Source organism: Nannospalax galili, unplaced genomic scaffold (assembly GCF_000622305.1).
Source record: "Nannospalax galili isolate Female #2095 unplaced genomic scaffold, S.galili_v1.0 scaffold98, whole genome shotgun sequence".
Classification (NCBI taxonomy): domain Eukaryota; kingdom Metazoa; phylum Chordata; class Mammalia; order Rodentia; family Spalacidae; genus Nannospalax; species Nannospalax galili.
The window spans coordinates 1456768-1483146 of NW_008342013.1; the positions used below are offsets into that span (position 1 = coordinate 1456768).

Below are 26379 nucleotides of genomic sequence, written 5' to 3' on the forward strand. Positions count from 1 at the left end.
GAATTGAAAGTAGTAAAAGGCTACTGGAAGAAAAATTTCTATCGGGCACACTTTTAAATGGATTCCAGAAATGTTATTAAACATTTCTTGTATTTTATTTATCATTTCTCAGAAAGTGCTGGGTTTTATACTACTAAGAAAGTTTGCTTTACTCTGTCATATCTCTAGTGAGCAGATGCTGTAGTATTAATGTACAGCGCAGATTTAATTTTTAGCTTTCTTGGTTTGCCCCTCACCTACCTAGGAAATGATTTCTCTGGTGATAACTAACACACCATGCTAATGAGAGAATCTAATGCACAATAGAAAAATGTCACTACTAATAATATTTGCATGAAGTTAAATAAAGCAACGGTAAGAGAATGTCAGACAGTTGTTCTTTAATAAGACACAGTTTCACAATGAAATTATGTTGTTAATTTTGTTACATCACTGGGTGAATCCTAAATTACCACATAATGATGCACAGAGTCATTTATAATTCTAAGTCAGTATTTCATTCTACTCTGAAAACAGATCTTATTACAGGATCTACATTTTATTTGAAACAGGTTAAGTATACCTCACCAATGATGAAAAGTATAAACTCCTCTAGAAATATGTGAAAAGTGCTATATAATCATTGATCTGCACAATGTCATTCTTAAAAGATTTTCAGATAGACTACACTTTCTCTTGAGGTAGCGTAAGAATTTTATTTTCTATTCTGTCAAATGAACAAATATGTACAAAATGTGTAAAAAAATAGGAACATTACCTTTTAAAGTCTGATTTTAAAAAAATTCAAAAGCTTTCTTCTTTCTCTCTCTCTCTCTCTCTCTCTCTCTCTCTCTCTCTCTCTTTTCAGTAATACCTTATGAGTCTATATAGGGCAAAATAAGGTTCTGGGTGATAGGAGATAAGCAAAAGAGGGAAAGGTTTCTGGACATTATCAATTTGTAGTTGACCAAACCGACCCTAGAACTCTGATACAAAAGTCAACAGCTACACCCTTCAAGGCTCTCTAGTATCTGTCTATGAACTAAGAAATGATTCTTTTTTAAAAAAAAATTATACTTCAGCATTGGAGAAAAAATATAGAGATAGGGAAATGAAGTCAAACAGACATATCTAAAACTTGAGGGGAAATACTTAATCCCCCTAAATCTGAATCTTTAGATCATGAAGTCTTTTGTCAATATCAGGCAGAATGAAAGATTTGCATTTAAGGAAATCTTACTTTGTTCAAGTGAAATACAAGACAAAGATTTTTATATACCCTCTTCCTAGCTTACCTTTAGAAGACACAGACTCAGATTCTTAAGCTTCAGTGTTCATGAGGCATTTCCCACCACAAGTTTTTCTGTAGTTAAACACCATATGTGGTGAATTTTCTATAGTTCAATTCCTAAACATTTTTTAATAGTTCTACTAATCACTCTTATTTAATGTTTAAAGAAATTCTCAGGGAAATATTAATTTTTATACTATTTTTGAAAAATTATATCCAATAGATTTTATTCAATTCATAAGCTGAATTAACCTTTACTTGGGAATTAAAATAGTCATCCTTATAAATAGTCCTTAAATAAAATAATCAACCTTAGAAATAAGATAGTCAGAATCCTTCATACTTGGCTAAATTGGAAAACTTTTCCAATTTATTCAATTCATGATCTGAATTAACTTTTACTTGGGAATTAAAATAGTCATATAGAAAACCTTAGAAATAAGATATGTAGAATCCTGCACATATTTGGTTAACTTGAAAAACTTTTCTCTTTAGGAAAAGCTGGCTTAATGTGGTATTGAAACTAATATTCCTCGAAATGTTGACTTTAAGAGATACCATTTCAGGAAGTATCTCTTAGACTCTCTCTCTCTCTCTCTCTCTCTCTCTCTGAATCACAAACACATTAAACATGTACAGCACACAGACTTTTATATTTAGACATAGTTTGACTGCAAGCTTACACAATATTTACACAAACTAAAATGCCATCCTAAAGAGAAAGTAAAGCACATATACAATGATTTCCAAAGTCCCCAGAAGGTAAATATCTATTAACCATGAAAGTAAATAGGAGGCAGTGTCACTACATAAAAACAAAAAAAGAAAATGCATTAAAAACTTCAATCAATAGTTTTAAAATTGTGATTTTTCACCCTTTGTCGAATTAATAAATGATGTTACAAATATTATATGCCTTTCCTATATTTTCATCAAGTCACTGATGCTCAGTATTACACATGCATTCATACAAGTAACAAAATAGATCTTTGTATTGCCATACAAACAGCTGCATCAAAGACACGAAAGCTTCGTCACACAAGTTTCTCTCTCTGAGAAATTTTAAATTAATTTCCTAATTCTGACCTAGCATTTATGTAATTTGCTTTTATTTATTTTTTAGCTTAAATATTTTCCACGACTTAGGTCTCTTTAATTCAAATCCACTTGGAAATGGGCTAGTGCCAAAGAAGCAATCTTACACCATCGACGTGGTTCAATGGCCATTTATCAATTGATCATTATCTCTATCTGGTTTTATTTACTCTTTTCTAGCTAGAAAGACCTAAAGCAATCTTCCCTTTCAAAGCACTCGTGTGCCTGTACACACACATATGCATGTGCGAGCACACACACACACACACACACACACACACACAGTCTCACACTCATACATACACGTGTGAGCAAACACACACAGTCTCACACTGATAGGATCTCCACTAACTAGAAAAAAATCCTGATGATTATATCTAATTTTCAAAGTGGGGTTCAAGTTACTAGGCTTTAAGGTTAGTGGAACCACACCCTGTGTTCCAAGCCACCCAGATAGGGATGTGCTTCAGAAAACCACCTAGCAGAGCACTCTGCAATAACAAGGTACATCTCTGTTAGGAAATGAACTTTTCACTTACAAGAATGGAGTGCTGCACATAAAGACTTGCTTATTGGGTTTATGTTGATTGCATTTAAATCCCAGCTTACTGTATCAGCAGTTATCAGGGTCCCTCTACAGGATGTCAAAATACACCTTATTCAAATACATTTCTCCTGCCTAAAACTGTGTGATAAACTGTTCGCCAGCTAAATGTTGGAAGACCCTGGTTGTCTGTATTATTTTTTGATAAATATATTTCTAAAGTTGTGGCAGCCCTACAAAATGTTGTTTACTTCATTACCATTAAAAAAATCTATCTCAACTATGTAATTTCTGTGAACCCTCACACAAGAGACATTTACTCAAAAGCAGCCGCAGTATTATTTCAACTAGTGGGGCAATACCAACCTTTAAAAATCGTCATCTACTTAAATTCGGCGTATCTGTTAGTACTACTTTGGTGCTGCGAGGACCATAAACTAACTGGCTTTGTATGGGTCTGCTGTCGGCTTCTGAAAAGCAAGACTTGTCTGGGAGGGAGGCACCGGGGAACTTCCCTCCCTCACTTGAGCACAGTCCAAGAGGAAAGTTTCTGGGTTGTTTCCCCTTCCTTCCTCTCCCCTGGCTCCCCCGCGGAGCCACAGAGCCAGCAGTTGTGCAAGAGGAGCCGCACCGCGCAGCTCGGAGCGCTCGGTACCGGCAGCCGCGGTGATCAATCATCCGCCCGCTGGCCTGGCCTCTCTGGGCGGCCGGCTCTGGGGCAGAGCAGCCGCGGAGCCGCCAGCGGCACGGCCGGGTGAGGAGCGGCTGGGGCGGATGCGTGCGAGTGCGCGGCGGGCGGGCGGCGGGCGGAGCAGCTGCCTGCGAGCGGACGAACGGCCGCGGAGCCGGAGCCGGAGCCGGAGCCTCGTCAGCCCTCGCCGCGCCGCCGACCCGCGGCCGGGAAACCCGCGCAGCCTCTGCCCAAGGCTGAGCCGAGCGGCTGCAGCCGCCAGAGTCAGACTGGAGGCGAGGGGCCCGGGCTTAAGACGGCTGACACTTTGACCAAGGGCTTCACAGGGCCCGAAAGATGCATTTGTTAAGTAGTGGCTTTTTCCTTTTTTAAACAGAAAACGAAGAGATAAATTAAGGGTTCGCAGGACCCAGGCTGCACACTGAAACTTTTCAACCTATCCTTTGCTTTCTGACTCCACCATCCTTCCCCCTTCTTTAAAGGAGCCCTTGGGGAAGTCATGAAGTAACCCTGCACATTCCAGTAACATGGTTATGACAAAACATTTTTTTAATTTTCAAAAACATTTAGAAAGAAAAATAGCAAGAGAAAAAGTGCACGTAACAATTTGAGGTTTCTTGCAGAAAAAAATTGAAAGTAACTTACCTGTTGGGACATTCTGAATAAGAGGTTAGTATCAGCGTTTTGCCATGTCCCCATGAACCCTGGTTCAGCCGCAGTCGTCCTGGTTCCGAACTGCATGGAGTTGTCAGTACAGGAGTCTCTTAAAGTCAAGTCTCTTGCCCTCTTTGGCTCTCTGTCTCTCTGTGTGTCTCTTTCTCTCACATCCACTTCTGCCTCTTCTGACTGAAAAGTGAAGGTGGATTTTTTGAGCCTCTTGGCAGCCAGTAGACGGAGTGTAGTGTAGTTAGGAAGCTGCCTGAACTGTGCATTTCATTTGGGAAGGGGGAGATCTGGGGAAAGGAGGGGGTCAGAGCTTCCTTCGCACCTTCTGCACAGATATCCCTATCATTTATGCATAGATTGTGACTCCCCAAGCTTGCCTTTGCTTGGTTTAACAGCTGCCTGTCAGGTGTGCAGGCAGCACTGGAGACCCAACCATCAGCTTCAAACCCTCAGCCACTGCATGTCATTGGATAGCAGAGCTAGGAGTCAACTGCACTGTTCCACTGTCAGACACCAAATGACACCCAGTACTAACCCCTCTCCAGATACACAGATAGAGAGCACACTTAATGCATACTCCAAGTAATGTCATGATCACTGTCTACAGGGTCAGGAGACACTAGGGCCCTTCCCTGGGAATTTTTCCTAACAATGCTTTCTGATATAACAGGCAGTAGCAGGCTTTAATACTTATAAAGCTGTGATGCTTAAATATTTTTAATTAAATTGGAAGTAAAATATTCATCTGGAAGAAATGTAAAGTTTGCTCAGCTGTTGTCTAAATGTTACCTGCTACAAGTCACATAGTATATGCTAGGCTATTTATAACCACATATAAACTCATAAGAGAAAATAATATACAGAGAGTTGACCTTATACTCTAAAGAGTGAGCAAGTAAACTTAAATAAACCTAGCAGTTTAACACAGAAGATGTATGATAAACATATGCAAAAATAATATATACCACTTACTATCAAGTATCTCAGCCCATTAATTACTAAAATGGAGCTTAAGTAATAAGAATGGCAAAGGGGGAAAAAGTGTACCTTTTCTTAAAGCTCAAAAGCAGAACAAAATCCTTTGTTGAAGATTCTTGAGCAAAGCATCTACAACATCCTTTCAAGTCATAAAAGAAAAGAAAAAGATGAAGGAAAAAAGCCTGTCCCATTTCAGACATAAAGTAATGAATATAAACCTCCATTTTTCATTTAGGATCTCTGGAAAATTCTATAACATTTCCCTGCCTGGTGAAATATAGATAGCCCTGACAACAGGTCATATTTTTAATTAAACCAGTTTTAAAAACAAAGCATCCATTTATTAAATAGTATTTATCTACTTTATTTATAGAATAGCAGAACTGAACAAAATACACTGTACATAAACATTGTAACTTCAAAATGGAAAGCTAAATTCATGCCATCTCATAAAAGTAGTTGGCAGGAAAAAGCCATCCTTCCTAAACTTAACATGTAAGGAACATTCATCTTCAGCCACTTACAAACACTGAGGACAAATGCACCTCTCTACTTCTCCTTCTTAACTAAAGAATAACAATAAACCTTACTCTCAGAAACAACAAAAGGAACAGAAAAGAGCTTCAATGGCAGCTCAGTGTCATTAGTGGACAATGAGAAAAGATGAGAAAACGTACAGTATGTTGACACAAATGTGCCTTCCCTTCTAGAACTGACATCTCCTGAAAGCTTTTCTGTTAAACTTCCCTCCAGTTCACTACCATTAAGCACAAAAAAGTCTCAAAAGAAGCAAATTCAATATCTGAGAGCAAACAAACAGAACCCTAAGAATTGTTGCCTTAAAATATACTAAGTCCACCTGTGGTCAATAAAAATATTCTTCAGGGGGAGGGAGGGAAAAGCCCCTATGAGTCAATTGTCAACGGTGACTGTACCTTTACTGCTATTACCCACTTAACTCCCTCTAAAATGTGCTAGCCTCTTGATTTCTGAAGTGGTACTCAGTGCCTCAGTCAAGCTGCCTGCTCAGCTCCTGACCTTCCCACTAATGGCTGTTATTTGTGGGAGGCTTAAGGACACTGTCAATAGCAAGCTTCCTTCTCTCTCCACTCAAGCACTGTTGTATCGCTCTGCCTGCGTGTTCTCTCTCACCTCACCCGCTCTCCCTCTCTCATGGTCCTTCCCCCTCCTTCCTTACTGTTTCCTTCATTCCCCTCTTCAGATTTTTCCAGCCCTGACCCTTTTTTCTTTCTCAGTTCTGAGGTCCTCTTCTTTCCCAGGTATCATACACACACACACACACACACACACACACACACACACAACCCCAACAACAACAACAACACAAAATCAACTGGCATGCAGCACCAAGCACCTGCAGTAATAGACTCTTTTATTAAAACTGTTATTCTGCAAGACTTGAAATTCCCCATGGACCGGGCCATGTCAAAGCCGATATAATTAACTAGAGGCTCAGCAACGGATCAATTACCAGACAAGCAAGTGATAGTGAAATCAATGAAAGATCATCAGCCACATTATCAGTGTTGCAACTCATTAGGGCAAAACTGAGAAATGTGCTCAACAAGAGCCCAAGCAAGGTGGCATTACAAAACAAAGGGCTAATTTGGAGACCCTGCTGTGAACAATCTGTAACAGAATTAGCCTTTTTTCCCCCTAAACTGCACAGCTCCATAACTAAATGTGACAGACTGAAAGAAGCAGTTTATTAAGACACCAACCCTAAGTTTATTTAGTTCATAAACTCTCTCCTAGAAAATCAATATAGTCTGTACAGGGTTATTAGGCTGACTAGCTAATACATCCAAATCTGGTCTGCCCAGCCAGCAGTGCTCTGACAAAATGCTACCCAGAGTAGGCAAACCCAGCTTTCTCAGACAGCAAGATCTAATTGAGCAGGTCTGCAGTGTAACTACTACCTAAAATTTCCGGCCATAGCCACGCCTTAAAACATCAGGATATCTTTCTAAGATTTAAAAGAAAAATTGCAACAATCACACAGTACTGCACCTGCTAAATGGATTTTGTCAAAAAAAAAAAAAACTTAACTCCTTCCTAAGACAGGTTTAAAAAGAGGAAAAGCTTTGTTATAAGAGACAACAACAACCCAAAGGCTTGACTGTAAATTAGTGTGTAAAAATAAAACACAAATACTGAATGTTTGTTAAACTTTGTAAATTTTAAGTTTCTATCATTTTCTTAATAATTTTAGAAAATACAAATGTAACCCCTCTAGAAATTCTCAAAATTCTCAAAATATATGATGTGAACTTGCCCTTCACTTCCATATAGAATGTAAAGTGTAGTATCCTTGATCTAAGAATAATTTTCTAACATGTGAGAGACTTGAATTGTTTTAAAGACACAGGTCAAAAAGAAATACAAGGCATTTTCCATTGCTCTTAAAGTCTGCAGATTATGGAATAATCTCTGTAATAATTTGTGTCAAAGTTATTTACAACTAGGACAATTGTGATGAACATCATTTCCATAATGATTGCTGTTTCTCTGCTTTTAACCCATCTATTTCAGATTAAAGAATCACAAGTACAAAAGACCATGTCTCACATTTACTGACAGTGAGAGGCAGACCATGTAAGTTTAGAAGCACACCAAGAGGATTTATGGTACCCAAGTTATTAAAGACAATGTAGAAATATGAATAGCTCCCCTTCATCATAAGACACAGCAAAAATACATTTACACAAAATAAGAATCTTAAATGCATCTTATAATGATAAAGAAAAGCTAGAAAACTGAAGTAGGGGAGGGAAGACAACAACTTTTGGGAAACTTTTTGATGTTTATAATATTTTAACATTTAAAATGTTCCATGAAAAACACTACTATTAGCCCACCTTCAGTACAGTCCACTGGCTCCAAGATTCTAAACCCTAGATGTTAAATAAAAGGGGGAAAACTTTATTTTCACAGGACTTTAATAAAATCCAGCTTATAGACTGCTACAATTAAACATTTTTTCCCCTGCAATTTTTAGCTGGCACCTTATCAAGCATTTCCTAAGCTATGTTTCTGAGTAATGTTAAAAAGTCAAGCATATACACTAAACCTGTACTATATGCTAATGGTTGGGTAGTAATTAAAAGTGGTAATTACAGGAAAATTTTACTTTTTCAAACCTTTTTCCATGTAACTACACACTGTGCATGTACCCTCAATGAGATCCAATTAGTTACAAAGAATTTGCATTTCAGTTAGTGTGGGTTAACAAGACTACAGGGAGGCACAATGCAATTCCACCAGCAGTGGAGGAGAGTGTGCTCTTTCTTGTTAGTTCTGTAAGCAATAATTCCCAGAAGTGACTGTTTAAAATGTTACTGATCTTTTCAGTATTTCAATATTTGGGTGTTGAGATGGGTTTGGGTCTTCCCTTCTATTTTCTTAAAAACCACATGTTGATGCAAAGATCAGCCACAATAAAGAAGCATGTCAAAGAATTCTGCTTTGCATATATGCATTTGAAGTGGATTAGGTTTTTTTTTTTTAAGAAATAATGCATATTGTTTCTTCTTAATACTTTCTTTAAAAGTGCACTGCTTTCTAAAGTAAGCTCTGTAAGGAAGAGCAGAGAAACTTTGAGCCACTGCTATGTAAATACATATGGTTTTGTGATAAAGGCATACATGCACTGCACTGAGAAAACACTCAGGGCTTTTTTTTTTTTTTTTCTAGCTACTATTCTTGTGATATAAATCCTAAGCAAATATAAAATAAATGTATAATTTGTGTACATAATTTAAGAAATATCTCTAGGACTTCTGGTTTATAGAGCAAGACCTGTAATTCCCTCAGTTCATTTCAGCATCCGTTAACAGATTCTGTAATCTGTAATGACAGTAAACTGGCCTTTGCTCTTCTTTTATTCACTATTCATTTCCAAGGCTTGGTTAAGTACAGAGCTGGGTTAAAGATCAGTGGTTTTTCATGTGACACACGCTGGTATTCATCTAATGGCTTGTCAAGACAAAACTGTTCCTGTTCTTGCCAAAATAATAAAAATGATGCTCCACGTCGCATGACAATCAGCACTTCCTCATGGAAAACAACTCAAGCTTTTTGTAATACATTTATTTTTATAGAAAAAAAAAACATTAACTGGCTATCCAATCTTATATGTAGAATCAGGCTGTCATTCTCAAAGGAAATTTTACTGTTTTCCCTCACTCAACTCTAAAGCAACATGTAAACTAGTCTCTAATCAAATGGGACTTTAATATATAAAAATAATGCTGAAGCTCAGATTCCTAATGCATTAAGGTGCATAACATAATATATGCAAATTATGCAAGAGCAGCAGGCTGGACGCAGTCACCAAGGTGGGGCAAGCAATGGAGGAAATGTCATTTTTCTTGAGAACAAAGTGTAGGACTAGCTTTGCAACATCTGTTGGGCTGTGTGAAATGTTAACAGATGTCTTAAGTGGAAAAAAAGGAGAAAGAATTAATAAAGGAAACCTCTGAACAGATAATCCACCCAAATTTCCATATTCCTAAGGAAAAAAGTTGACAGTGGCCTTTTTCCCTTGTGAAACCTGCCATCCTTATTTACTGTGCAAAGTTTCACTTTCTTATTTTTTTAAAAATATTTTTATTGATTATTTGTGTATTTCATACATAAAATCATCTTTATACCCCCTTCCCCTTTGGCACCTCCCATAGCCCCCCCACTGGAGTTCCTACATTCTGTAATTTGTGTTATATAAGGTTAGTGTCCTGAGATGTCCCTCAGTGCAAGTTCATCCACCAGGGTTTAGTCCACCTATCCAGAGTCTCTCTCTTCAAGAAGGTCAGCTCTTCCTCACCCAGCAGTAATCAGCTGCCAATAATTATTTGACTAAGATTGGGGCTTGCTATTCATTTCCACAGTTCTGTGCTGGGTTTTTGCCTGCCTAAGTTTGCATGGGTCTTGTGCATGCTCACACTCTTGCTTTAGGTTATGAGAAGGGTCCCAGGTGTCTGTAGGACCATTTATGTATAGTCATGTACCTCCTCCCTGACTCTTACAATCTTTCTGCCCCCTCTTCCACAATGGTCCCTGAGCCCTGGGTGGGTGGACCTCAATACAGGAGTCCTGTCCAAGGACCCACACTCTGCAGACTCTTATTTCTCTGCATTTTGGCTATTTGTGGCCTTTTGTGTTCCTGGCCTTCTGTTGCATGAGGGAGCTTCACTGATGAGAATTGAAAGATGCATTAGTGTTCTCTTCATCCCTTGTCTATGTTCTATGAGTCTTATGTGTAGAGGTTGATCTAATCCTTAAAAGATTTTAGGGTTACCTCTTCAGAGGGGGGAATGTTGAAGGGGAGGGAGTAGGCATGGATTTGGTCAAAACACCTTATATGCATGTATGAAATTCTCAATAAAGTTTTTGTAAAAATTTTAAAAAGTGTTCAGCATCCTTAATAATTCAAGAAATGCAAATTAAAAACACCTTAAGATTTCTTATCCCAGTCAGACTGGCTAACATCAAGAGAAAAAATGATACCAAATGCTGGCAAGGATGTGGAGAAAAAGGAGTGCTCATTCACTGCAGGTAGGATTGCGAACTCGTGCAACCCCTATGGAAAGCAGTGTGGAGAACTCTTAAAAAAAATAAAAATGAGCCTACCATATGACCCAGTTATACCACTCCTTGGCATATACCCAAAGGACTCATCCTATTGTAGAGATACTTGTACAACCATGTTTGTTGCTGCTGTTTTCACAATAGCTAAGAGATGGAAGCAACCTAAGTGCCCTCAACTGACGAGTGGTTAATGAAAATGTGGTACATGCACAATAGAGTTCTACTCAGCAGTAAAAAAAGATGAAATAATGAAACTTTCAGGTAAATGGATGGATCTAGAAACTGTTATACTAAGTGAAATAACACAGGCTCAGAAAAACAAAAGAAGTATGTTCTCCCTCACATGTGGATCCTGGCACCAAATCCTTATAAACAAGTATCCCAGTCAATGTAACTTTTTTTTCAACAGACAGAGATTATTACAGAGTTACATCACTGGTCTCACACACAAATTGTCTGCGAATTGTCCAAGCCTAAGTGGTACATCTAGGATTCAACCTCTACAAAGTTTCACTTTCTATGTGAAGTAAAAAAAAAAAAAAAAATTGACTCACTATAAAGACTAGAGCAAAATAAAAATAAAAATAATTTAAAATGTTCCCTATAAAGGTGCTCATCTTCACAACAGAGACTCACCTCACACTTACACCTAAATCCTTTCTTGCCAACTAGCTCCTAATTCCTTTCCATTGTTGTCTTTGTAAGTGATGACACACCTTTAACAGCCAAGTGTTCCCAAGCAGTAACATCTGATGATGGTGAAAATTTCTGGAGTACAAGTTGGATTTCTATGTTCAATTTTAAGGAACCTGGAAATTTTTACTTATTTATCTAGCAAGTTTTTTGTGTTTCAATTTGTTGGATAATTGAATCACATGTACATGTAAAAGACTATTTCAGGTTTAAAAACTGATACATGGACCAGGTATGGTGGCACCAGTCTGCAATTTCAGTACTTGGTATACATAACCCAGACCAGCTTGGGTTACTCAGTGACATCCTGAAGAAAGGAGTAGAGAAGGAAAGGGAGGGAAGGGGAGGAGAGGAAGGAAAAGAGAGGTGAGCAGGGGAGGGGGGGGAGAGACAGAGACAAAGACAGGGAGGGAGACGGGAGACATAGATACACACCAACTACTGAATATAACTAGGTGCCATGTGTAAATGATCTAAACTATGGATGCATGTACTTTATTGCTTTTTCTATTGAAATCCTTAGTACATGAATTTGGGTTAACAGTTCATGAACTAGTTAATTCAAAATGCACAAGAATCTTTATGGAGGGGAGATAAAATCATGTTGTCATCTCTGATTGGAGTCCCAATCCTTGACCCTCTAGAATTGATATGTTACTTCCTATTTACAACTACACTTTTCCAGCTGGCTTTGACAGCCTAGGTTGGGCATTTCAACATATAGAAACTTCAGCCTGAAGTTTTCAGGGAACAAGATAGTCCAAGTTGTAAATAAGACATGCATGCATATCTTCATTTTTTAGTTTTCTGCCAAACTATCATAGGTATTAAATGCTCCAGTGTTTAGTCACAGGAACAACGAACACATCAGTGTACATGACAAAAATAATAATGACTAGACTAAAAAAGAAAAAATGGTAACCAACTGACAGAGAAAACTGTATGCACTGAAAATATTTTCATGTGTCCAGGAAAGGAACACAAGCCCCCTAATGTAAGTGTTGGGTCTCTTTAAACAGTGGAAAGGACATTCCCCATAGGAAAATAGTACCTAAAAGCTTCATCTTTCTATAGCAAAAGAAACTGCTCCAGTTGACACTTGTCTAACAATGAATGTGATACAGTGTCTGCTGACAGCCTAATCAGGGGCTCAGTTCCATAAAACACTTAAAGAAACTGCCCAAATGCTATAATCCTTTGATACACTCTGAAAATATGAAAATGGACAGATTTGAGTAGGGTGTGGTAGATAAGGTAGTTTACAAATGCAGGGGAATGATTGAATCCCTTGGAACAAGAATCAGAAAAAAGGCATCTGAGGTCTGCATGAATTTTATGCCTACAAAACGGCAAACACTTTACTACCCCATTTTGGCTTAAAAATTGAAAACTAACATTGATCTTTTGGGGGTCCACACAATGACAAAGGCTTTATTCCTACCAAATCTACAGTCAATGTTTTTTAAGAAAATCCTCTAAACTAAAGAATCAGTGGTGACTTTTCTTAAATGAGTATGAGGAAACCAGCAAAGAAAGAAAACCCAACAGGCTAGGGCAGGGAGATGCACTGGGGAACGACTTTCATATGACCATGAAAGTTGAAAAGCTGTAAAGATAATATTAATTTTTAATTTATTTCCTTCTAAAAACTGTGCACTGAGAAGCTGGCAGCCCCAGTTAAAAATGTCATAATAATAGTTTAAGTTATTGTCACACAGAAAGATTCAGATTCATTAACTCTCAAAAAATCATGTTACAGGGCAGGATTCAATACCTGACAAGATTTGAAAATATGACACTTTAAAGTCATCACAGAAAAAAATAAAGCAATGCTAAAAATAATAACTCTTTATATATAATTCTCAGACCTAAAAATTGAAATAGTTTTGTTGGCTGGGTGTGGTGGCGCATGCCTTTAATCCCAGCACTTGGGAGGCTGAGGCAGGTGGATCTCTTTGAGTTCGAGGCTAACCTGGTCTCCATAATGAGTTCCAGGCCAGCTGGGGCTACAAGGAGGCCCTGTCTCAAAAAAGAACCCCCTCCCAAAAAAATTTGAAATGGGAGAAAAAAGTTTCAAAACACCAAGACTATTTTATATACTGATATTTAAATGAGGAAAAAAAAAGTGATGCAAAGAGAATCTGAAATAACTTGTAGTGGCTAGGACCACGTAGAAGTGTAGCTTTTAAAGCACAAGCCCATTGCCTATCCATCTAGTTGGTTTCCTGGGTATATTCACTTTATAAAAAAACATCAGCTGTATACTTAGAATTTTAGCACTTTTTTGTATTTTTGTTACACTTAAATTATAAAAGTTTACTACTAATAACTCTACTACTAAAAACAGTGATGATAATAATAAATTAGCCATAGAACTATTTGAAAAGTAAGATGAAGGAAGAGAAAAGGGAGGAGAGAGGCAAGAAGAGACAAAAGAAGGCAGTTGACAGATCACAGACAAAATCATTCCAATGGCTGCCACAGAAGGCTAATATCTTCAGAGGCAAAACGTGTTAGGAAGCAAGTAAATATATGCATGAGGAAGAGTGTGAAAGACAGCGCAAGAGGGGCAGAGGAATAATTAGGTAGAAGAGACCTCAACAGGACACTGAAAGCACGCTAGCACATCCAAGTGACTGAACTAGAAGAGAACAACATACCTCAAGTTGAGATGGATCAACCCCACAACAGGGGATCTTGAAATGCGCCTGCCAGTCTTGGTCACCAGGTCTGCTCTCTGATTTGTAATTGAGGCGATTCGGAGGTGGAGAGGGCACAAAGCGTGCCTGTTGAGAGATTAGAAGAGGAAATTACATATACTCTTCAGACAGCATTATATAGTAACACTAATTATATCAAAATGAAATTGCAGATGTAACATACTACTCTCTGACCACCCAAACACGTTTTTTGAAAAAAGAGTTAATTACTCCTAAGGTTTACAGCAACCAACAAATGCATAAACCATGAAAGAACAGATGTAACAAAATGAGAATGAGTAATTCACTGATGGGGTGTTCAGTACACCATTCCCACTATATATTTGTGGCTAAAATATTTTACAATTCTATTCTGTGCCTTAAGAGTTGCCTTAGTATACTAATGGGCATATGGAATCCATGTTATAAAGAAATCAAGGAATAAGTGATTTGTAAAGACAAAGAGGCAGAAATGGTAAAATATTCCTTGGGTAAATTGAGAAATGTCGTCAGAAAAGTTAGGAGGGCCTAAGGGAAGTATGTTTAGCAACTGCCAGTGTGTTTTCCACTAAAGATGGAGGGGGGTCTAGAGTAAGCAAAGGAGACAAAGCCAGCAGAGAAAAGAATATTGGAACTCTAAGCCAGAGGGAAAATGGTATAAAAGGTCCTAGGAGAGAATGGGATAAAGAACGCAAATGAAAAGGCTCCCGAAGGGAGAAAAAGATTTTTCCCCTAAAAAATCAAGGAATAACACAGAAAAAAAAAATCCATAGTTAAAAAGTGTACATCTTAACAACTCAAGAAAGCTAATTTAACTAACCATCTCCCTTCTAAACTCTGTACTTACTAAAAGGGACAGAATTTACCTATATATAGGGCCTAACCAGGTACTATACACACACTAAGTGTTCAGTAAGCAATAGTTTATATACAAAAAATGATCAGCCCAGAAAAGTAAAAGCTAAGGCTACCTGCCAAGAGGGTCACAACAAGAAAAGGAAAAAAAAAAAAGTCCAGGACTAGAGAGGAGAAAAAGAATGGGTCCAACTGAACAGGGCAAAATGAAATTCAGCACCAATGAGAAATGAGTAAAAAATGCTAAATGACCAAAAGGTCTCAGCCTTGGTTCCTGAAAAACACATGAGAAGCCTTAGGTTAGCTGACTGGGTTCAAGACAGTGGAGGGCAAGTCGGTGGGTTCAGTGTTAAGAGCCTGCACTACTCTTGCAGAGGAACAGAGTTCAGTCCCCAGCACCCACATCAGGTGGCTCATGACTTCCTGTAACTATACCTCCAGGGGATGCAATGCCTCTTGGAGACTCTCTGGGCACACGCATGCATGTGCACATACACACACATAATTTTTTTAAAAGTCTTTTTGTGGGTTTTTTTTTTTTTTTTTTTTTTTCGTCTTTTTTGAGACAGGGTCTCCCTGTAGCCCCAGCTGTCCTGGAACTCACTATGTAGACCAGGCTGGCCTCGAACTCACAGAGATCTGCCTGCCTCTGCCTCCCGAGTGCTGGGATTAAAAGCGTGCACCACCAAGCCTGGCTCTAAAGAGTCTTTTAAAAAGACAATATAGTGCAGAGCTCCCACTTTGGAAACTGAAATACTTAAACCAGGCAAGGAGTTGTTAATGCAAAGGAAAAAAAATACTTGTTCAGTTCAAGAACATACACCCTTAGAGGCAACAGAACTTTGTAAATCATGGTGATTACATGGCATTCCCATAATGACAAGTTTATATTAAAAAATTAAACACTAAGAATATGTATGTTTTGAATCAAATTATTTGATCTTTATTTGGTCAGATCCCAATTCTAAGTTTTACTAAGCATTTTTAAAATGTATGTGAATGTATTCCTGGCTAAAGAAATCCCTAGAGCAATAAAAATTGAAATATTTTATACTAAGTCATATTGAATATTTGATAGAGGAAGGAAGAGACAATATTTAAGAACATCACTTCATTAACAAGCAAATGAGACAAAACTGAGGACGTTTAAGTTCCTCTGCTTATTATGAATTCCTATCACTAGGACTCTATGACCCCAAAGTTACACCAACTCTCTACCCACTCAGTGAGTATTGTATTAGCAGAACTCAGCACTTTTAATCCAAAATCCCTCTACAGAGCAGGGAAATAATGAGTTCCATCACCTGTCCAGCATCAAAAGCCACCAAATAACTACCTCAGGGACATCGATGGACCAAGACATTTATCTGCCATGCTGGAAACCACTACAACCAGCTTTCCTAACAGAGTCCTTTCTGTGAGGACCACTGTCTAAGCAACCTGTCATATAGCTTTATAAAGTAGCATTAATACTGTGGGCCAAAATGAGATTGATCTTTGAGCTTCGTGGTCTCCTGTGTCAGCAGTGCATTATAAAACCAATACTAAATACTTTATAAACAGGTCTCTTTACAGTGTATTAGAAAAACAGTGCATATTTCATGCTCCATAGTTAGGTAGCCACATATCCATCAGACTAATAAATTATTTAGTAGGTACTCAGAAGTGCAATAAGAGTCAATAAACTAAGTTCTGGATACTCACAAGCTACTATTTCACTGGAAATTGTACGTCAATGAAAAAACTCTCACTAAGATAGCAGACAGAAAGATCCTCCCTCAAGTACACAGCTTCTGAGTGAGATGGGGGAAAAACTCCCATGTCTTGAAAGGAATCTTTATTTTTTATTTTTTAATGTGTGAGTGCTTTTGCTGCATGTAAGTGCACCACATGTGTGCAGTTTCTGAGGAAGCCAGAAGAGGGGATCAGATCTCCTGAAACTGGAGTTACAGGTGGTTGTTGGCTGCCATGTGGGTGTTGGGAATGGAACCCTAGTCCTATGTAAGTGCAGCAGGTGCTCTTAACCACTGAGGCCTCTCTCCAGCCCCCTGAAGAGAATTTTCCTTACAGAATTTACAAAGAAAGCTCTACCCAACCCCACTCCTTTCTTTTGAATGTATACAGGCCTCTGATTATACCATGTTTGGTGACAGCTCAGGGAAGTATAAATTGGTAGAAGCATTTCTAACATATCCTATCTCAGACTGGGTGACAACTACCACTAACAGCTTACATTTGACATCTCCAAAGAAACTATATAATGTCTTAAGTGTACAAGTTCTGTGCCATATGCACAGCATGTAATTCAGAATTTGTTAAACAAAGGTTTGAAGGATTTTTTTTCCCTATAGCACTCAAGCCTGTAGACAGCCTATGTATGCTACAGTTCCTTTTGCCAGTCCACATCACCAATCATCTCTGAAAGAGGACCTTCTGTAAGCAATGTATTTCAGTCCTACAAAGAAGAATTTCTTCAGCTGGGAGTTAATTCTCAGACTATCAGAGGCATTGGCCTTTGTGTAGTATTGTGGGGGCCATGGTTTCACATGCTGGTCACATTAATACTGGAGAGCAAGTATCTGTAACCCACAGCTATGTGTGCTCCAGTCCCAAAGAACCCGCAAGGCCAGTGCCAATGCAAACCACTCTTCATATCCCACATCAGAACCACACTGGTTTTCTTCGGGAGCCAGGGGCTGAGATACACTTCTGAAAATGGAGGTCTTGGGCACTTTCCATTCACATGATGGGTATGCACTGTCATAAAGAATACTGGCAGAGGCACTGATACTTTTTTTTTCCCTCTCCCATTCCACACCAAGTGGATAAATGATAAAGAGAAAAGAAAGCAGAGGAAAGGGGGATGGGATATGCTCAATATACATTATATGTTTATAAGAAAATGTCCTTATGTAAGACAGTACCATGTGCAATGAATATATGCAGTGGGACAAATTTTTAAAGGGAAAGAAAAAGGTTAGGGTGTTCTAAAATTTAGGGAAAAACTAAATGAATATACAGATTTTTCCATATTTTTCTTCTTAATATCTTACAGTTTTACTCCTATAGACTGGAGTTTTGGAGGTTGGAAAACATTTTATATGGCTAGGAAAAAGAAGTGGAAATAAAAAAGAAACTTGAGAGAGACCTGATTTTATATTACTTTCTCAAAGAAACCTCCCAGAATCCTAGAAATCATGAAAGCAGATACAAAATATGAGGTAAGACTAGATTGTGTGTATTATTTTTGCTACTACAACCACTACTGCTAAGATAATTATTCGTATTAATGAGTCTGGTATGTAGACAAACTATAAAAGATACAGTCTCTGACCTCAAGTACTTATCTATGTCTGTAGGGATTTACTTCTCCTGCTAGATTTACTTTTATTCTTCATACCCTTGCCCAGAGGAAGTGATCATCACTCAGGACTTGGAGCCTTTCCATGGGTGGGGTTTATATATGGGAATGAGAAGAAAGATAATGTTTGCCCTTGAACACAGATGATGTTGGACAGACACAAAGCTTAGGGTATCTAGTTTGTGGCAAAGAGGACTAGAAACTTTCTCAAAATTGTACTGATCTCACTCAGTCTCACCACAAAAATCTCCTAAGTACAAAAGCACGTAGCATTCCAATTCTTTATCACATCAAGCACATGTATGCATAAACTATGTTACTATGACACTGAGCTGATACCATACAGCAGTCTCTCCCAACCCCCACATTCAGTTATTTACTTCTCTGCATGTTTATAACATGTATAGAAAAGATATACCCAGAGAGTCAACTGTGTACAGTGCCTAAAACTTGTGCGATGAGATTTCTTGGATCTGACTATCTATAGAATGCTTTACTTACCTTGGCAAATTGCTTAGCCAAAATTCTTCATCTCTACAATGGGAACAGCAGTAGTACCTATCAATTCAGGGAATTGTTTTGAGGAGTAAATAGTTAAAGCACAAAAGGTTTACCCAGTGCCTAAGCATTAAGTGCTTATATGAGTTCTTACATATGCGTGTTATGTAAAAACAGATTTCAGACTGGAAACCCACAGGTGATGTTTGGCTTCAGATATGTTTGGCTTGGCTCTTTAAGTGCAACTGTATGAGTGTACATGTGCTTAATTAATGGTCAACATGTAAAGTTCAAGAAATTTGAACTACGGGAGTGGTGGAATGTGTTAAGAGAGGCAAAAGACAAAGTGTTGAGAAGCTAAAAATACAGCAAAGAATTCTGTTCCTTTGTAACTACTGTGGGGCGGGGGGTAGCTGCTATATTCTCTACTCTCTTTAGCAAGCACTTCCCTGTGAACACAGTCTCTTCCATTCACCAGTGCATTATATCCCTACTGTTTTCCTCATTTTGCTGCTTCCCTGGGTATGATAGCCATTCAAGTTCGTAATGCCTAGGTAGTAAGTCACTCAGATTTCATGTAGTTTATATGGAAAATTCATTCAGAGACAAATTAAAATCATATTTAAATAAAACATCATGTACTCAAAATGTTTTCTATTGCTAGCCCCTATTAAAATTACAAACGCAGGCTTTGTGACAGCTTGCTTCAATGACAGGCTCTGAAGTATACTTGTTTTTAGTCAAGGACATCTTTCAAAAATAAAGATGTGAGTGCTGAACATACAGTAGAGCAGTACAAAGCCTGGGTTTCCTGGCCTTCGCAGCCTGATACATCCATGAAGAACCGTACAAAAACTTTTTTAGGAAACTAATCTAATTTCTTTACTATATAATCATGGAAACTGAGGCAAAGTACAAAATGACTTGGTACCACAGTAGAAGCCATTTTTCAGGGCTTTAGTGTCCCAAACTATTTTGACAGTAGAGTGCTAATCAGTGGCCAATTGTTGAGAACCTATTGATATACCAGAGTTTCTCTGACTGACTTGAGAGAACTGAATATTAAGCTTTCAGGGAGTTTATGTGCAAGTAGTGTTCACATTGGTAGCATGAAATGGGCCAGGCGGAGTAATCAAAAGATCTGCAAATCCAAGTTTCCTGTGTATAACCCCATGAGTGAGATGCTGAACGCTCGCCAGCACAGCCACTAGTAGAAATTCTGACATTTGTGCCAATTCTGACACTGGGCATTTCACATGGTATATATGATCAAGTGCGTTTCCATGTACTCCTTTCTGGAGATCTCAAAGCCAAGGCATATACTTAAGAGTTGAAGTACAAAGTAAATCTGTGTGTAAGTTCAGAGCTCTTATTCTATGAAATACAGTGAGAAGTTACATAAAGATGCAATTATAGAAAACTCACAGCCACCAGAGTGCTTAAATGAATCACTGTGGACAGATAAAATGTAGGGTATATTATTCTGTATTTATTGAGGACTTGTATGCCAGAGACTGTGCAAAGTTTAACATATTATAAAATATTTTTCGTATCTTTTTCACAAGTCCCATGAGACAAGTATTTTTATTCTCATCCTACCAATGAGGAAGCTGAAGCTGGGAGCTTCACTTGGCCAAAGTCTTATATCAAGTATCAAAGTGAGAGTTTAAGGCTAAGTTGGTCTAATGTCAAAGTTTGTGCACATCCCAATTTCCTGAATTACCTTTCTTGGTTGTCTATTTTAGACAAGAAATGTGTTGAATACTACCATGTATCTTTAAACAGGGCATGCCTTTCTTTTTTAAAAAACTGATTTTTTAAAAAAGTTTACATGTATGAGTGTATTGCTTACATGTAAGTAGGTGCACCCATGCTGGGCAATGCCTGCGGAGGTCAGAAGAGGGTGTCGGCTCCCCATGAACTGGAGTTAAGGATAGCTGTTAGCCACCATGTGAGTGCTGGGAATTGAACTCAGGTCCTCTGCCAGAGCACCCGGTGCACCTGATCACTGAGTCATCTCTCCAGTTCCAAGACACGCCTTTCTTGGTAAATTATTTTTTCACTTTTAACATCAATCAGCATGTGCTATCTTTAGAATTTCCAAGGGCTTGAGAGAAATCTATTTGTCCAAGAGTTTGTAAGAGGAAGAAAATCTCGGAATTTTATATCTTTGGGCTGCTGAGAGGAGCAGTTTGGTGGCTTCCTCTGGAAAGAATTGTGAGCGCCTCAAAACAGTGCTTGAATTATAAGAATTCTTAATCTGGTCAAAAACCATAGGTTTCCTTTTGTATTTTAAAAAGCTTTTCCAGGGAGCTGGAGAAATGGCTCAGCAATTAAAAGCACTTATTCCTCTTCCAGAGGACCTACACAGTTCAGTTCCCAGCACCCACATGATGACTGACATCCATCCTTAACTCCAGTTTCAGGGGATCTGATGCTCTCTTCTGGCCTACATAGGCATTGCACACATGGTACACTTATATACATGTAGGCAAAACACTCATACACATAAAATTTTAAAAAATTAAAAAAATATTTTCTAGTAGTTCCACAAGAGAGAAGATATGGATCTTTAAAAGATTCCAGGAGTTTCACTACAGAATGCACCATAGAGTTTAAATTCAAATTAAAGGACAACCTAAATATTAAAAAAAAGAATTTTACTAATGTTTAATATTTTATCTAATTCTATAATTTATAATTTTGGTCCATTGATGATGTTATTTTGATTCTTCCTGAAGAAATATTTGTATTGATTTTAAATTTAAAAATATTTTACTTACATGCTTAAGTATTTTAAAAATACTTTCATAGGAATTTTTAAACACTTAAGAAGTTTAGAGCCACATAATTGAAAACTATGTCATTATTTTTTGAGACAGTCTTGCTATATAGCCATGGATGACTTGGATCTCACTATGTGGACCAGGCTGGCCTTGAACTTGTGGTGATTCACCTCCCTCTGTCTCCTGAGTGCTAACATTACAGGCATGTGCCACCTTTCCTGGCTCTGAGAACTTTTAGAATTCAAAATAAGTACATATTGAAAAGAATTATGTAAACAAGTTCTGGGAGGCAATCAAGGACTGTGGTAATAATAGCCTGTGTAATTTTGGGAGTCTCTTGGACTACCCTGGCCAAAAACTCAAAGGAAGGTTTCTTCTGTCTGGCCCTGTTTCTTGTTATGTAGCCTTCAGCTGTACACACAGATTCATGTAAGCATATTCTGTGTTTAATTTTTTCAGTAGGTTTTTGGACTAATACCATTCCCTCTGGTTTATTTTATTATTTTTATTTTATGTGTATGAGTGCACTGCCTGCATGCATGTGAGTGAGTGCACCCGTGTCGTGCAATGCCGCAGAGGTCAGAAGAGGGCTTTGGATTCCCCTGGAACTGGAGTTAAGGATGGTTCATAGCTGGCATATGGGTGCTGGGAATCGAACCTGGGTCCTCTGCAAGAGCAGTCAGTGCTCTTAACTGCTGAGCCATCTCTCCAGCCCTCCCTCTGGTTTTTAATACTAGCTAGGCACTATTTATCTCTCCTCTTTCCATGTCTTATCCTCCCTCCCTGCCCAGAAAAAAAGCCAGAAAAAAATCTGTTAAAGATTTTACAGGGCTGATTGATTCAAATTTTGTGTTTGTGGAGAGTTGGAATGTTGCAGATACAGAGCCAGAATTATCTTGGACTGTCTCCAATCCCTTTAACAGCTATTCATTGTCCACCTGTGTCTGACATAGTATCTCTTCAACTATTAGGTGAAAACTTTGGAATGTATTAACTTAGTCCAATAACTTACCAACCCAAATGCTAAGAATCCCATCAAACAACACTTGAAACTAGCAGTTTTCCCAGCTCTTCTGCGGCCTGCTGAATTCAGACCTTCAACAGTGTATTAGATGAAAGCCTTGAGTTAAGTTTTTCTTTTGTTCTGTGATTATAAAAGTTCATGTAACTGCTCTATTTTAGACTGTGTCATTTGGAGCATCCTGAATCTGTGTTCCTGGACCATGGTTGCTCCTATTTGCTTCAGAATAAACTACCTTTAAAAAAAAAAAAAGATTTATGTACGAGTTAGTACACTGAAATACAACCATATGTTCCTTAAAGAATCTGCATTTTATTTATTTATTTTTTTGGTCTTTTTGAGACAGGGTCTCCCTGTAGGCCCAGCTGTCCTGGAACTCACTATGTAGACCAGGCTGGCCTTGAACTCACAGAGATTGGCCTACCTCTGCCTCCCGAGTGCTGGGATTAAAGGCGTGTACCACCATGCCTGGCAAGATTCTGCATTTTTTAAACAGGCTTAAGTTGGTCACATTTTAGTAATTTATACTTAAAATACTTGCTGATATAAACCAAAAGAGTCAAATCACTTCACGAAACACCATTATCTGTTCATTTTCCTCTCCTTTCTCCCATTTTCTCTCCCACCCCCATTCTGGGTTTGAACCCAGTGCATTTTATATGCTAGACAAGTACTCTACCATCTGAATTACATTTTCACCCCTCATAGATTTAAGTGTGTTTGATCCAATTTTTAGAAATCAATTACAAAACACTTTTTAGATTCATTTCAGCCAAGAATTTTTACTCCTAAACCAGGCTGTCTCTTCACACCACCCCACACTTGGACCTGACTCTGAGGTCTGACAGTTCTCATGAGTCAGTCACCCAGTGCTGAGCACAAAGGCACTGTATAGAGCCAGTCCCTTCACTCTCCTTCTTTATCCTACCGCCAAAAAGGAAATTTGTGTGTCAGACAATTCTGAGGTACTGCTGCTACAATTCTTCCGTGTTTGACATTTGTGTAAAGTAATGCATGTGATCTTGTATTGTGACCTGAAAATAAAACTGTAACTGCAAAACAATATGTATTGTATAACAATTGTCTACCTTCTCTTGCTTCTAGAATTTACTGATATTTTATTATGAGCCCTTCCTCAGAAATATGATGCAGTCGTTAAAGAGAATAAAAAGGCCACAAGTACTAATGGAAACATCTCCAAGGTGCAGAACAGCTCCATTGAGTATGGCCATTAGTGTTGGAAAGAAAAGGTGTGAGAAGGGAAAGAGGGAACAGAGGAAAGGGAAAGGGGGGGGAGCTCATCTGCTATGGCCCTGAAAACACAGAGTTTCAGAGTTTACAGGTCCTCGTAAGCTTCAAAGCTATGTTTCTTTTCTCCAAGAGGCTCAAAACACTGCACCGGCCGAGTCCTCAGCTGTGCTCTCAGAGTATAACATTTCAAACATTTTCCAAATTTCCTTGACTTAAAATATAGTTGAAGAGACTATGTATAAACAAACAAGTTAAAATAAAAGATGTAAATAACTGCTTTGTTTTTATTAAGAAGTGTCACAAGTCAGTATATGTATAACTAGCTGTAGCATTTTCAATAACATAAACAATCTGGTCCCCAGAGGGACATGAGCCAAGTTTTGGGGGCTAAGCAAACTTTCAGAAGACAAGAGGAGACAGCATTCTAAATGGGCTGGTAATTATGAATAAAGCATAAGAAATATAAGAAAGCACTATCCCTTGGATAGATCAGGGCTACTAATTAATCGGTGGCAAGACTGGAAAGGAAATATATAAGCAAACTGCAGATTCCTTAAAATTTGGACTTCAAGTTTCTGAAGGTAAAGCAATACAAGTTGTGTTTCTTCTACAAACAATGTGTGGGAGCTATCAGAAGAGAGAGATGCCAAAGCACAAGTATCCAATCAAGGGGTCTGTTTTATATTCAATACTCCCATAGAATACGATGTCTATACCGTAAGTGCATAAACACTTGATACTTATAGTAGACACTAAGAGAAGACGGACAGCTCATCACAGGACCTGAGGGACTAACCACAGTAACTGGGGGAAATAAATCAACAATTTATAGGTGATTCACTTTTTAAAATAACCTTTAATAAATAATATCTAAAACCCTCTAGTTTATGGGAAAGAATATGTATTAACACATGTACAAATACTTAAAATATCTGTCTCAAAATAATTTCTCAAATCAAAACACAGCTAAGTATTGATACTATCTTTATAGTCATTTTTCTACCTCCTATTCCCAAATGTCATCTCACCCAACAGCAACAGTACTTACTACTTTTGCCTTGAACTACAGAAATATTAAATATAGTCTACACATTTGACAAGGGGATCATGTCATTATCATCTGGGAATGAGCATGTCTCCAGAGCTCACAGTATTCTCTCAATTAGTGAATTAGTATTTTCAATTAGTGAATATAAGTGTTCTCTCAAACAAGAACTAGAATCTTCCATATGTTCACCATGGAATAGCCTTCCCACTTATGTCCCAGAAATATTCAGTATGTCTGAATTAGGCCATCATAACACATTCTGGCCGTAACAGTTGCCACCCATTTCAGAGTTTTGTTAACAATCAAGCATCCTACTCATCAAGGCTTAAAAGCAAATTGAAATGTTTAACCTGTCTATTCTTACCACATTTGGCATACTGCCTTGTATTCAAAAATATTTAAGAAGTTTGGTTGAATGAGTAAACAAAGGATGAACAGGGAAAGATAAATTCAGGGTATGGACTGGCCCTGGTCCTGTAGGATCTCTGGCAGGCACTGCTAATTGAGCACAGCACTATTATTTTGTTTGTTTGGTTATTTCCTTCCTGACATACCTCAGCTTCTCAAAGCAGTGATGATCAGTCAGTAAAAATTCACTCCTAAAATGAACCTTATTTGTTACCACTAAATTATGTTGTTTAAGTTCCTATTTAGAATCATTTTTTTTTTAATTTTTGGTCAAACCTAAAAAGAAAAAAATTAAAGCACTGAGAAGATCTAAACTAAGTCTAGAACTGTGAAAACGTGCTTCTAGTATATTCTCTCCTATTGCATTTAAGGTTGATAGAAGCTACCTAGTATATAGTGTGCTTGAGGAAAAGACGTAAAATAAAAAACACAATCTTTCTCTATGATCTTTTCAACACAAACGTGCTGCCATATCTAAGATACTACAAATGAAATATTTTAAGAAAAGTCCATTTTGATGGAACTAGAAACTGCTATAGTAAGTAAAGTAACACAGACACAGAAAAACAAGCGACATATGTTCTCTCCCATTTGTGGATTTTAGCTCCAAACACTTGTATGTGAGTAGATAACCTGATGTAACTGTAGGGGCCAGAAAATGGAAAGGAAACAAAGGAGTAAAGGGAATGAAGGAGCCCGAGAGAGAGGGATAACAGGAGATAGACGTTCAAGGGGTAAATGAGGGAAGTGGAGATATTTGGCTGGGAAGGAAGGAGAGAGGCTTATAACAAGGAACCATGGGGGTAAAGGGGAAAAAAGAGCTCAAGAGTGGGGGGGATAACAGGATACAGGTATTGTCATTGGAGAAATGGAGAGAATGGAGGCACTTTAACTAGGGAGGGAGGGAG

The 26379-nt window shown here is 38.1% G+C and overlaps 1 protein-coding gene across 14 annotated transcripts in view; it reads right to left on the bottom strand.

The window, feature by feature from the left end:
• Bnc2 (basonuclin 2) overlaps positions 1 to 26379 on the bottom strand; it is a 435111-nt gene that overhangs the window by 289631 nt on the left and 119101 nt on the right. For 11 of the 14 annotated variants that reach the window (XM_017799278.2, XM_017799276.2, XM_029565766.1 and 8 more), the window contains 2 exons: positions 14205 to 14330; positions 4246 to 4446 (listed from right to left, as the gene is read on the bottom strand). In XM_017799278.2, coding sequence (XP_017654767.1) covers positions 4246 to 4341 — 96 coding nt within the window. In that variant the 5' untranslated portion in view covers positions 4342 to 4446; positions 14205 to 14330. The remainder of the gene's footprint in view (positions 1 to 4245; positions 4447 to 14204; positions 14331 to 26379) is intronic. The other 3 variants (XM_029565769.1, XM_029565767.1, XM_029565770.1) reach the window with 1 other exon arrangement.